The 13,162-nt window shown below is 52.4% G+C and overlaps 4 protein-coding genes across 4 annotated transcripts; 1 reads left to right on the top strand and 3 right to left on the bottom strand.

Moving 5' to 3' along the window:
- Positions 1 to 102: 102 nt before the first annotated feature.
- Positions 103 to 771, top strand: UHO2_03575 (uncharacterized protein; the record flags this gene model as incomplete). The annotated part of the gene is made up of 1 exon (XM_041554181.1): positions 103 to 771. The coding sequence occupies one exon, from the start codon at positions 103 to 105 to the stop codon at positions 769 to 771; it is 669 nt and encodes a 222-aa protein (XP_041410115.1).
- Positions 772 to 959: 188 nt separating this feature from the next.
- UHO2_03574 (uncharacterized protein) lies at positions 960 to 4,538 on the bottom strand (the record flags this gene model as incomplete). The annotated part of the gene is made up of 1 exon (XM_041554180.1): positions 960 to 4,538. The coding sequence occupies one exon, from the start codon at positions 4,536 to 4,538 to the stop codon at positions 960 to 962; it is 3,579 nt and encodes a 1,192-aa protein (XP_041410114.1).
- A 2,598-nt stretch (positions 4,539 to 7,136) lies between these two features.
- On the bottom strand, positions 7,137 to 8,117 carry UHO2_03573 (uncharacterized protein; the record flags this gene model as incomplete). Its single annotated transcript, XM_041554179.1, has 1 exon — positions 7,137 to 8,117. The coding sequence occupies one exon, from the start codon at positions 8,115 to 8,117 to the stop codon at positions 7,137 to 7,139; it is 981 nt and encodes a 326-aa protein (XP_041410113.1).
- Positions 8,118 to 11,240: 3,123 nt separating this feature from the next.
- Positions 11,241 to 12,905, bottom strand: UHO2_03572 (uncharacterized protein; the record flags this gene model as incomplete). The annotated part of the gene is made up of 1 exon (XM_041554178.1): positions 11,241 to 12,905. The coding sequence occupies one exon, from the start codon at positions 12,903 to 12,905 to the stop codon at positions 11,241 to 11,243; it is 1,665 nt and encodes a 554-aa protein (XP_041410112.1).
- Positions 12,906 to 13,162: the final 257 nt, after the last annotated feature.

Below are 13,162 nucleotides of genomic sequence, written 5' to 3'. Positions count from 1 at the left end.
CCACTTTTGAGATTCAGACTCGTATCAACCTGTCTGACCCGCGACACTTTCCTCTCCCTTCTTCCAACCCAACTCCACCAACCAAAGCTCAAATCATCAACAATGGCAGACACCGAAACCCCCGAGGCAGGCCCCTCCGTCCCCGCCGGCCCCCAACCACGCCAAGGAATCTACTGCGCGATTTGCACCTTCCCCCCCGAATACTGCGAATTCGGCCCCTCCCCTTCCAAATGTCGAACATGGCTTCACGACAACCAACCGGCGCTGTACTCCAAACTCTGGTCTGAAGAAGCTATCACCTCCAACCTTGCCAAACTCACCACCAAACAAGCAGAAGATCTTGAAAAAGAAGCTGCCAAAAAGGAACGCAAGACGATCGCAAAAGAAGAAAGAGCACGTCAAGAAATGGCCGCTTCCCGCATCATCCTTAAGAAGGAGGCAAGGACGAAAAGGAAAGTTACAACGAGTATTGTTGGGCTACATTTGTTCTCGCCGCCGCTGCCTGCGTTGAAGGTGGTGGCGAAGGCGCTTTCGTCCAGGTTTGCAACTGGTGCGTCGGTTAGTAAGAGCGTTCAACACCCGGGGATCGATGAGATTGTTGTGCAGGGTGATGTAGCGGATGATGTGCGCGAGCTTATTCTCTCTCGCCAAAAGCCGTTCCACGAGCTGCCATCGGAAGCTGACGGTGGTCCTTCGGAGAAGAACGTGGCTATTGAGGAGGATAAGAAGATCGCTAAGAAGGCTGCTGCTGCTGCTCCGACGGAAGACTAGTGTCATGAGCCCATACTTGTTATAAGCAAGCAGTCATGTTTTGCTCAATTCAACAAAACTTATCGGCGAGGAATTGGTGCTCATGCCTGCTGAGCTTTCTGATATTTCTTCAACACAGGCTGCCGTCAGGATCAGAGAGATGAAGGAATGAGATTGCGAATGCTAGTTAGGGTATAAATGCAAACACATCAGAGATAGACAGCATTAAGATCAGTAAGCGCATCAAACGGCTCCTCCAACGCTTTGAGCTGCAGGTCATAACTTCTTCCCGTCCGATCAGCGCCATTGAGAACGGAAATGAGAGTCCACCAAGCCTGCCAGGCCACAGCTGGTACGATAATGTCTCCTTCTTGAATCGAGATGAGCCATCTCTTCCACACGTCCGGGTTCCAAGCGCCTGCTTGGTCCGGGTTGGGACATACGCGGGAGCGGTCTCTGGCATTTTGTGCTGGTCGATAGGACTGTGAAGCTGGCACCACCGCTTCACCTGGCGGAGGGAAACGGTCAGCGACAAGCGGTGACTTGAAAACACACATCTCCAGGTAATCGAGCTCCCAAGCTGAGCGGTGTGGCCAGTTGCTGGTGCTGAGCTGGCTGAAAAAGTGCAAGGCGCTGTCGCAGGCAATGGTGAGAGCGGTTGCAAAGTGCTCGACTGAAAGCTTCTTGCGAGACCAGGTGTAATCGATTGCCTCTTCGTCTTCTGGTCCCAAGGAGAGACCTTCTGGTACGCCGACTCTGCGACGGAAACCGTGGGCTCGATTGGTGGCATCGACAAGCACACATGGCGAGATGCTCAGCGAAGTGGCCAAGACTCTAGACAGTGTCGAGGCGTCAAGCTTATCAGAAGCAACCTTGAACACTTCAGTAGACGCTGTCGGAGGTGAGCCGAAAGTGAGCGGAACCTGCCCATCGGCACTTCCGACATCCATGCTGACCGGCGCAGAAAGAGGGATACTTGAGGCCTCATCCTGATCGGCCTCTCCGACGTTGGCTGCAGTCTCTACGGGCCGGTCAAGGCCGATCTCACGAGCCAGAGCGTTGCGCACTCTCGTCTTTTCGTACTCATCGATCCAAGCCTTGATGCTCTTGAACAGCGCGTGCCAATGTTGCCAAGTCCGTGCGTGATTGACTTTGCTCCCGAAGAGGAGCGATGCTTGATCCCAAGCTGTACTTGCGCCATTGTATCCAGCGGTTTGGCCGTTGCCATTTGAGTCGCCAGGAGGCCACGGCAGATCTTGCGGCACTGTTGCTGACCGCTGTGGTGCCTTTTGGTCAAGAGGCTCCAAGATGGAAGCGTTGCTTGCCGTGTTCACGTTGCAGTTGGCAGGGTGCAAATTGAGCTTCTGAGTCACAGAGCCGGCCAGATTGGCAGCGTCAGATGCTGTCAGCTCGTCAAGGGACGGCATTGCATCCCCTTTGGGTGGACAAGTACCGGCGCTGGCGACACCTGTTCTCCAGGCTAGAACGCTCCTCTCCTGCACTTTGTTGGCTTGGTCAAGCGCCGCAGCCTTGCCGAGAGCCAGGAAGTTGCCTTCCGACGCAGCTCGGCTGCCTTTACCGTAGCAAAGGTGCATGATGCCTTCCCATCCCAGAGCCTGACCTAGTGCACTTGCAATGCTCACTGGAAGTGGATCGACATCACCACATGGCCACCACGCTTCGTCATCCTCTCCACCCTTCTTCTTCGCAAGAGAAGCACCGTGCTGGAAGCTAGCATCAATCGCATTGCTTGTGGAGCATCGAGAATTCGGTGACCGATCAAGGTCCAGCGAGCCAATCGATCTTCCAGGCGTCGCAGGTAAGGAGCTTGTCTTTGCCTCTACCTTGGGTGTTCTCACCGAAGGTGTGTCAGCGCCTACAGTGTCGTAAGCGGGTGATTCTTTGGCTGAGCGCACGCTCCCCTGGCCTGGCGTCGTCACGTCGCCGCCATCGCCGTTGCCATTCAGGCTCGCATTTTTCTCATCACCACCGAGACAATCCTGAATCGCCTGCAGACCAAGGCTGGAAGCGGCACGGAAGAGCGTCAAGAAATCTTGGCCATCCATCACAGCTGATGCAGCCGCACTTGCGCCTTGCGCCGACCAAACTTTGCCCCCCATAGATCCTTCCGGGATGCCCTGCTCTGAAAAGGTGGTACCAACACTTGACCGCGAGGAGATCATAGTCAGGTCCAGCTGTCCATCCTCTTGCACAGGCCGCAGATCATGATTTGCTGAGCGTGAACTGGCATGATTCTTACCAGAGCTGCCAGCAGAACTACGACGTCGACCGTGCTTGCTGCCTCCTTTCTGCAACTGTCGCATCATCCGAGCATGTAGAGCACCGTCATCATCGTCTTCGTCAAGATCGAGAGCCTCTTCATTGCAAGCAGTGCCATTGCCAAGGTGATGACGAACGCCTGAGAGGAAGCTCGCTCTATGGGTGGATGCAGAGGGAGTAGTCACTTCGCCATGAGCTGGACCAGGTAAAGCAGATCGACTATCTTGTGCTTCGCTTGCAGGTCGGTCGAGGAACGATTTTTTCCTCCCAAAGTCGAGCAACTTGGACATCATCGAAGGACGTCGACTGGCTTTGCCACCAATCGAATTCGGGGAAGATGGCTGACTAGGAACGCTGATTGCTCCTTCAGTGATGCTTGGCAGATGCGTTTCGCCGCTAGTAGTGAGACTCGGTGTTTCTCCTGATGGCGTCATTCTCGAGTTTGAGACAGCATTGTAGGTCGATGCACCATTGACGGCGCTTGTGTCGATGGTTAGCTTTCCTGGCCCTGCGGGATGTTCAGGATCCCCGTTGGCAATAGCAGACATGGCACCAAACGAAACCATGCTATCAGGGCTTGCCACGGGTCTCAGAGCAGCACCGCCACTGGAAAGGCTCGAGTTGCGTGGCCGTCTTCTCCTCCAGTCGGATGAAGTTGCCGATCTGCCTGAGCCAGTACGATGCAAGCTTGTTCCAAAGGTGTCCTGCTGACGATGGATGCGCAGTTTAGGAGGTGGAGATGCGAGTCCGATTGTGTGCAGATCAAGGCGGACTCGGAAGGTGACCAGTGTTGTACATTCGTGATCGGCGTACCGATGATGGGAGGATGAGGAATGCGTGCTGGAGGGTGAGGAAGACAGTGCTCGCTTTGATAGTCGAATGTATGGAGCGGAAGGTGGTGCTGGATTGGCAGTTTGACCGCTGCTGGAGACCCTGGAATGCGAGTCTTCATCGTCCGAGCCTTCGTGCGGTTGATTTTCAGAGTTGTTATTACGACGAAGCCAGTTGAGCTTGAGGGCGCTGGCTCCGCCAAGGCTAGCAGCAAAAGAGGGCTTGCGGCCCTCGGTAGCCTGACTCGATCGTCGACCTTGCTGTTTGGTGGATGCGGCACGAGAAATGCTGCGCATTCGTCGACGAGGCTCCTTTTCAGCTCCCACTAGCGTGCCATCTTCGGCATAGCGAGCGTCGAAGAACTCTCGCAGGTTGCGGAACTCTGGGTCGTCATCGGCTTCGTCGAGCAGACCGATGAGCTTGGAGAAGGGCTCGATGGCATCGATTGCCCGAGTATGATTGAGGAGGAAGGATAGGGTATTTACTGAATGTGGGAGGTGGTGGCTGTGAATGGGTTCCAGCTTTGTGTTTGCGCCAACTCGAAGCTCTTCTGGCTCTTCGAGTGAGTCGGTGCTTCGTTGCGAATCTCTGACATAGGGTACCGTTGCGTAGTCGAGAGTTGGCAGAGGCTCCAGATGCAGCGCAAAGGCCAGAGTAAACAGCTGATGGAGAGCCATGGTTTCTCGCGGGGCCTTGTCGTCTAGCGCGGGCAACACAAGAGGGCCGAGGAAACGTTTACAAGAGAGCTGCTATGCTCGTCGAGATGAAAAAAGTACCCATGGGGACGAGAGGTGGTAGTGTGAATGCGGGTGTAGGATGTGGTCGCTTGTGCTTAAGCGTAGCCTGTAATGAGATGCGCAGCAGACACTTTGAGCAACTTTTGATTCTGAGCCGCACAGAGCCGATCCGGGGTTGTGCGCCAAGTTCCTTTTAAGTAAGCACGGACAGGCTTCGTCAAGACAATGATCATGTGACTCTTGCCTCCTGCTGACCGTCTGCGCGAAAGGATCAGGAGGAGCAGCTCGAGTCGTGTTGGGACACAAGCTGCATGCGAAATTCCTTTCTACTGTATTCACCATGCAGATCCAGCCTAAAAACCTGACGAACCCTTTTGTTGATACGACATTCTCCAAGCTGCAGTTGATACCGCCGGCTGCCAGCAATCAATTCCAACATGTGCTCGATAGTCATCTTCTCTCGCACGTCGTTCAATCTTCACCAGCAATGTCTTGCTTGCAGCACAGCTAGTGATCATTAAAACCAACTTGCATTGATTCTGAGAACACAGTGCTACTGTTACGTTATTACGTGCGCAAGCTGTATGCGCTGTGTAATGGTGTAACTAGATGGATTGCAGAAAGGAAGGAGGAGATCTAAGGAGAAGCTAGATTAAGTACTAGCTTCCGTACAAGCAAAGATTTGCGCCATGATATCGATCGAGCGTTCTCGTGCGGCTAGTATTCGCACGATAGAGTACCCAGGCGTGACAGCTACCGAAAAATGACAAGACTAACCCGGGCGCAACATAGTTAAGATACGAGGCATGCATTTTACAGAGCTTATGCGCCATCAGCCTCGGAAGTCTATTTTACTTTTCCATTCCCACAATTCCCTTTGATTTCCCTTTTTCCCAACAACCTTTGTTCCACCCTTTTGCCTTATTCTCCCAGACAACAACTACCCTTTGATCAGAATCTCCATTTACAGTTGTGGCACTCTCACACAACCAGACCCCTTTGTACCCATCATTCCCTCTTTGTTTCCCAGACCTCCCCTTCCGACCATACACAACAGATTCACTTGACTTAGCCATATTCACACACATGCTCATCAGACTTATCATTTATATATACACATTCTATTTCATGTATTTACTCTTCTCGAAATCATCAACTCAATCATTCTCAGATAGATACTGCCTGATCCCTCAACAAACATACAGTCATGTCCAAAATTGCCTGGCATCTTTTAGGATAATTAAATGCTCATCACCATACATCAACTTTGCTTCTCAAGAGCTGGTATCCTCAATGAAGTGTAACTTGCATATTGTTGGAAAGCTGAGATTGAGAGCTACAAGTACATATAAGTTTTGTTGTGATTGGACCACATTTGTGCACAGTGAAAGTGCCATGACTTTTTTTGAGTGTAAAGCTGCTCCTAAATTACTATATACTATACTTTAGTATTTTGTATGACCCCCTTTTGCAACCCATACAGCCTGTAACCACTTGGGCATCAACTTTATGAGTGCCTGGACTGATTCCTTGGGAAAAGTTGCCCAAAACCTGTTGATAGCTGCAATGAGTTGAGCTTTGTTGTTGATAGTATGTCTTTGTTGATATAGCTGCTTTTTCAGCTGCTGCCACATATGTTCTATAGGATTCAGGTCTGGAGACATTGCAGGCCAGGGCAATACATTGAGTTTGACCTCCTCCATGTACTCCTTGGCAACTTTGCCAGTGTGAGGGCAGGCATTGTCTTGCTGAGAGATCAATTTATCCCTTGGTGGAATTCTCTGTATATTCTTCCACTTCAAGATGCTACCAGGCACTGCTTCCTCCAGCAACTCAATGTAATACTCCAAATTCAGTTTACCATCTATATAGACCATTAGACCCAGGCCTGCCCAGGTCATACAACCCCAAATCATGATGCAGAATTAATTGAGGAGGAGGTAGGGCTTTAAAAAGCACCAACCTAAATTCCAGCATATTCTTTGGTGGGACCACCCTTTTTTTTTTTCTTTTTTTTCTCAGGTATTCTGATAGCAGGCTATCCAAGCTTTGCAACCATACCACACAAAGTGGGTGTTATCAAAGAGAACAAAGGGTACTGGTCATCATCATGAAAAGGACCTGAGAACACCATATCAAATTAATTAGATGCTGGGCAATTTTGGAGGCGACTGTAACAACCTAAAGCGAAGCCAGAGACAGGAAAATATGCGAACAAACGATCACGAGGTATGCCTACACAATAACAAACAGAGATTCGACAACAAGGATGCCACGGCAGGAAAAGATGCAATCCGTTGCAGGTTGGCTCTGAAAGTGTAATGAGCAGCGGTACTGAAACGGAGCAGCTGGAGGTGAGAAGACGACAGAAGTTCGAAGAGCCACTCAGCGTGTACGTCGACAGTGATGTGTGAAGGTGGTGTCAAGTTGACAACGAAGATGGGACATTGCGAGCTGCACGCGGATTTTGAGAGCCTCGCAGACCATGCTAGCTGCAACTTCCACCTAAACGACCTAATCTACCGAGTTGAAGCTTGCTTAATGAGCGTTGAAATGACCCATCAGCAATCGCTCGCCCATGGGGCTAGGCTTCCTCTTGGTGTTGCCGCTAAAGCTGGGCTGACGACCGCGCCTAGCAGTTCTGCCTTCACCGAACGAGACGCCAGAGTCGTGGATCGCAGGGATGGACTTTGGTGAGGCAGATCGAGGGATGGCAGCGGCGGATGGAGCCGAGTCGTAGGCAGGAGCCACAGGAGTTGCAGACGAAGCTGAGGCCGACATGCTGCCTGTGCGGTAGGAGCTGCTACTCAGGCTGAAGCGGCGAAGAAGGTTGCCCATGGTGCCGTTGGCGGCTGCATCGCCGCTAGCACTGCCCTCGTCGATGCTCGGTCTACTGAGTGTGGGAGAGAGAGGTCCAGGTCGCATGGTGTTCATCCAGGCCATCTTCTGACCCCAGCTGCCGCTGTTGAATCTCTTCTGCGCCTGTTCGTAAGAAGCGCCCAATGGGAGTGAGGGTACTCTGCCGAGCGAGTAGCCTGCTGCAGACGAAGAGAAGGAGCTGCCAGGGCTGGTGGGAGAGCGCGAGAAGGACAGATCGGATGCCGAGATGTAGGACGAAGGCTGAGAGCCAGAGCCAGAGGCGTCGCTCAATGCGCAAGTATCCATGTTGGAGGAAGAGGGTGCGCCGGCGCCGATGGCTGTGTGCGAGCGAGCGCGTGTGTGGCATTGGGGAGGCGACATGCGTCCCTCGTCCGACTTGCCATTGTTGGGGCTGAAACCGATGGAGAAGCGGTTGGTGGGGCTCGAGGGCCCCATAGTAGAAGCCATACCTGTAGGGATGCGGAGACTGCCGGCTTGAGTCGATGGGCGTGAATAGAAGGAGGCCGGAGGAGAGAAAGAGATCCTCTGACCTTGGCTGGTACGGATTTCGCTTGAAAGGTCGGTAGGTGGGAAAGCTTGAGGCTGGTGACGATGATGAGCCGACTTTTCGGCGTGAGGAATTGCGGTTGGAGAAGCCATACGAAGGTAGGCTGGATGAGTATGGCCGAGTGCGTTATAGGGTAAAAAGTGTTCAAGAGCTTGTCAGGCGACAGTGAGAAGCTTAAATGCGTAGGCTACCTGGCAAAGATGGGGCAGGGATGAAGCTACAACAGCAGACCTTTTAAGGGGATGGGGAGTATTGTGGGGCTGAACAAAGCTTGCAGCTTGTAGTGCGGGGGAGAGGAGGAGTGATGTAAGTTTGCGTTATAAGGCGCGAGTGATCCGGGGCGCAGGGCCCCTGGGTCCTCGAGAGTTGGTGGTGGTGACGATTCGTGATCTCGGCAGACGGTGCTGCACAATCGAAATCAGAAAGGAGGTGTGATCGAGGAAAGGAAAGAGAGGAGCTGTGGAAAGGTTCTGGGTAGGGAGGAGGTAGAGCAGTCGAATCTCTTGATGGGCTACAGAGCTAGAAGATGGCTGAGAGCTTCTTCGCGAGACGAGAGGAGAGATGGGCAAGGTTGCGATTACGAATGCGATGGTGAGAGCAAGCTGATGCGAACAAACACGTCTTGGAGCTGGGGTATAAGAGTTGCGAGATAGTTGGAACTTGAAGCGAGACGGATGTGGATGGTGGGGAGAAAGATGGTGGGGAGAAAGATGGTGCGAGCGAAGGCGAGGTTGGTGTGAGACTGGACTTTGGTGAAGCACAGGGCTGAGCCGATGGGACTGATCGCAAACTCTCCTGGTGTGCTGCCGATGCGAGGCGAGAGGAGAGTAGCAGAGCGGGGCAAAGGAGCAGCTGCGCAGCTGCGCAGCTGGCTACAGAAATGTGGGGAGGAAGGCTGAAATATTTGAAATTTTCTCCTCTGTACACTAGCTTTACATCTATCATCAATTAATTAACTACCCTGCAAGAGAGAAAAGGGAGCAAGAAAAAGGTCACCGTCTCTCGTCTCTCGTCTCTCGTCAGACGAGTGTCGGATTGCTCAACACCGCTCAAGTGCCTGATTACTGTTCTGCTGAGTAAACAGCCGGCGCTCAGACCAAGTGCAGATGACGGAGGGGCCGTGGCCAACAGCTGAGTTGCAATTCCTCTCTTTCTCTTTCTTTTTTCTCTTTCTTTTTCTCTTTCTTTTTCTTTCTTTCTCTCTCTCTCTCCCTCTCCTTGCCTCTCTCTGCCACTGTGAACGAGATGAGGCTTATCGATGTCGGTCCTTTTCTCGCTCTTTTCCTCTCATTCACCAATCTCTCTCTACAGTATCAGCATCGGTGCCTTTTGTTTTGCTCTTATCCGTGCTGTTCGGGCTGAGCCTGCGGCATGCTATCGGGTCTCTTGGGTCTCTTGGGTCTCTCGAGGTTTTAGCGGCACAACACTGCCGAGGCCGGAGAAAGGCGAGGGCACGTAATCAGCCAAAAGAGGCGGCAACAACTGGTCCGTAGAGAGGGGGCGAGAGAGAGATGGCAACGGCGGCGTCGCCAAGCCATCACTCTCTCTTACGTCCGGTCCATTGAAGCGCTGTCTCGCTAGATGATTCCCATGGAGAAGGTGCCTTCTATTGTAGCTGCAGGAGAGACCCCACACGTTTGTGGCCGAAATGTGAACAAGATGAAGCGGAATCCGAGTGTGAAAAAAGTGACGGTTGGTCCAAGCTCAGCACGCGAGCGAGCAAATGTGGCTCAGGCGTTTCAACAGTGTTGCTGCTCTCAGGGTTGACGCAAGAGTTGGTCCAGAATCCTTTGCTCGGCTCAGCAAGGCTAAATGTGAAAGCGAAATGGCAGCTTGTCCAACACTGGGCGAGCTCGTCCTTGGCTGATCAAGATCATGCTAGAGCCTGCTTGCACACCCTTATCATGGAGCAAGAAAGGAACTGTGACCTCTTTGCGGCGCCATCTTGGCTCAGCCGCTCGCTCAGCGTTGTTCGTCCGCCAAAGGCTTGGACGCCAATCTCTTGAACCCACGACAAGCAAGAACAGATCCTATCTATCAACGGCGGCGCAAAGAGCCGACAATTTTGCATTAGCCACATTCTTTGGTGGCTTTCGGCTATCAGCAGAAAAGGTCGAGGCCCATTCTTTTTCAAGTGACAGAGCGACAGCCGATGTGATTGTACCATCGACCAGGGTGTCTGACCTCGGCTACTTTTCTCCGTGTAAAAAGGTCAACAGTTGCCCTGTGCATCGAGGAAAGAAGGCTCAGGTGAGCAACCGAAACACTTGATCAGTGACAACACGCCTTTGGTCAAATGCCTTGAATGAAATGCAGGGCCGTGGGTCCGTGCGCCGTGGGTTCGTGCGCCGTGGGAACTGCAGAAAAATGTGGGGTAATTAGGTTTGACCGTTCCTTAACTTGCCTTTCCACCGATCGTGATGTGTTGTTCCACTCGCCTTGTGTCTATAAGAACTAGTTGTTGCTTTTGTGCAAGTACAGCACGAGGCTCTGTGCAAGTGCTGCAATGCGAATGCTTCTGCCCGAGCAAGCCGAATGGCTGCTCTCTGATCATGATAATGATAACCGCTTTCAATTCACCTCTTGGCCCTTATCACTGATTCTGACGGTGCGTGAATCGATGGCCCATGTCATGTGCTCCAGTCATTGTCCGCTTCTGTTGTATTCCCAGCTCTGCGATGCAGGGTCTCGGACATCATTTTGCAATCGAATATCGTTTCAGTTAGCGAAAATTTAGCGACAGCCCAGCCTGATTCTGCCAATGTGAACCCCTCTCAAACAGTAAGTCGCTCGCCTATCACATGCCGATAAGCGATGAACTGCACTGCTCACGACTTTATCGGAAGATCCATGATTGGCATTTATTTTTTCTCACGCCATGCGAGCTAAAGATAGGGTCCACCATCGCTTTTGCTTCGGCACATCCCGAATCAGTCGGCATTTCCGTGCCACTTAGAGATCAAGAGCTTTTCTCGTATAGAGAGCCTGCAGCTTGCTCAGTGTGCTCTGCCTCAACTCAGTGAACCGAGGCCTTGAACGACGCTGACCTCAACACAGGCGGCTGTTCCGTGAACCAAGTCCTTAAATCACTGGATCTTTTGGAGCGAGCAAACACATAGCTCCTCACGCCGCATTCTCACACGATCATACTGGCATTGTTGCTGTTGATGCTAAGGTGGCGACATTGAATCAGTGTTCGTACATGATCGAGCCAACTACCACATGTTGCCAAATTGAGAACAATGCTGGCTATGTTGTTGCTGTTGCTGTTGCTGTTGCTGTTGCTGTTGCTGTTGCTGTTGCTGTTGCTGTTGCTGTTGCTGTTGTTGTTGTTGTTGTTGTTGCTGTTGCTGCATCAATGCACTGCCATACTGTGGCGATTGTCCGTAGCTATTCGGCATCATCGAGTTCTGAAACTGACCCATTCCGTTGCCAGTTTGCTGAAACTGCTGAAAAGGTTGCTGTTGTTGCTGCGGTTGGCCGTACATAGCTCCGTTGGGACTGAGTATGCTATTGCCCATCTGACCCTGGAACGCGACTTGTCCGAGCTGTTGTGGCTGCTGTTGCTGATACTGTCCGTTGATGCCTGTCAAGTTGGCTTGCATCGTGTTGAAAGGGTTGTTTGAGATCGGACCCGGCGATGCCATCAGTGAAGTCGAGAAAGCCATCGTTCCCAAGCTGGCACTCCTCTGCTGTTGGTATTGAGGAAACATCATGCCGTTGTTCGGGCTGAGCATGATTGTGGCCTGCGGAGCAAGTTGACTCTGAGGAGAGGGTGCGGTCGGCATGGTATTCGCATGTTGTGGCAGACCCGGCATCTGACCGAAAACGTTGCTGTTGTTGTGGTTCGATGGACTGACACCAAAAGGTGTTGCTGGAGATGCATTGCCATTTGTAGCCGATTGTGCTGACCAAAAGTTGCCCCTTGGCTGCTGGATGGCAGGTGCACTGAGCACCGCTTGCTGTTGCGCCTGTATTGCTGCCCACGGATTCATCTGCAGCGGTGGCTGATTCGATGTGGTTGGTGACGGCTCTGAAAGCGAAATAAGGTCATCAAGCACACTAGATTGTGCTGTTGATGCACAAGGTTTCGAAGCGCTCGTTGCTGCATTGCCATTCCTTGTGTTGAGAGCGCTCAAAGTGCGTAGAGGCACGGCTGTTTGCCGAGGTTGCAGAGTGGATGCCGTCCGTGTTGTTGGTGCCAATGATGTACCAGCGCCATTCGAGAGAGGAGCACTTGCATTCCGGAAGCCAGAGGCTGCAGAGCTTGGGAGCGGTGGTGCGATCGCTTTGGCTCGCTGCTGAGCCTCGCTCCATGTCGTTGGAATAGGTGCTGTGCGAGATCGAGCAATGCTGCTTCCTTCGGCAAGCTTGCTGTTGGAGCGGACAGAAGATGTTGCCTCAGCAGAAGACTTGGGAGCACCAAACCTGTCCATCGATGGTGGTGGCGATGTCAAGAAGGTGGCGTCTTTGGTTGGCACCGGCGGTGGTCGTCCCTCCATGAATCTACGAAACTCATACTTTCTGCGAATGTACTTTTCCAGCTCGCTGTCCCTCTCGCTCTCTTCCATGTTGGTTGGTGGTCGATTGCGCATCTCGTCCGGGTTGAAGATTCGGTTGCTCTTGATGTTGCCCATCTCCTTCATCCTCTCCACCTGCTCACGAGTCCATGTATCGAGCGTGATCGACTTGACTTTCGAGATGTGAACGCCCATCTTGCGGTGCACGCCAGCACATTGCACGCAGATAAAGATGCCGAGGTTCCATGAGGCCCATCTTGGAGCACGCCCTTTGCAGTCAGCGCAGACATCGTTGCCCGGCTGACGGAGCAGATCCAGCAGGATCCGTTGCTGTCGTTCTTGTGCTGCTTTGCTGTTCATCGCTGAGCTGCTGGAAATGGAAGAGGGTGAAATCTGTATATTTCCAAGGAACCTATCGGATCAGAAGCTCACATATAAGGATACGCAGGACTTATGCTGCGAATCCTTGACAGCCTCGATCGATGAGTCTTGCGTGTTGGCGGAGCGGTGTGCTGGACGGCAAGACCTCTGCCAATCTCGGTGTTCACTTGAGACAGTCGTTGGCAAAGCAGTGGCGTAGCCAGAACACTCTAAGCTGTGTATGGATATGACGTGGT

The sequence above is a fragment of the Ustilago hordei genome (genome assembly GCF_900519145.1).
Source record: "Ustilago hordei strain Uho2 genome assembly, contig: UHO2_contig_06, whole genome shotgun sequence".
NCBI classification, from domain to species: Eukaryota; Fungi; Basidiomycota; class Ustilaginomycetes; order Ustilaginales; family Ustilaginaceae; genus Ustilago; species Ustilago hordei.
This window is presented reverse-complemented; position numbering and strand designations above follow the sequence as displayed.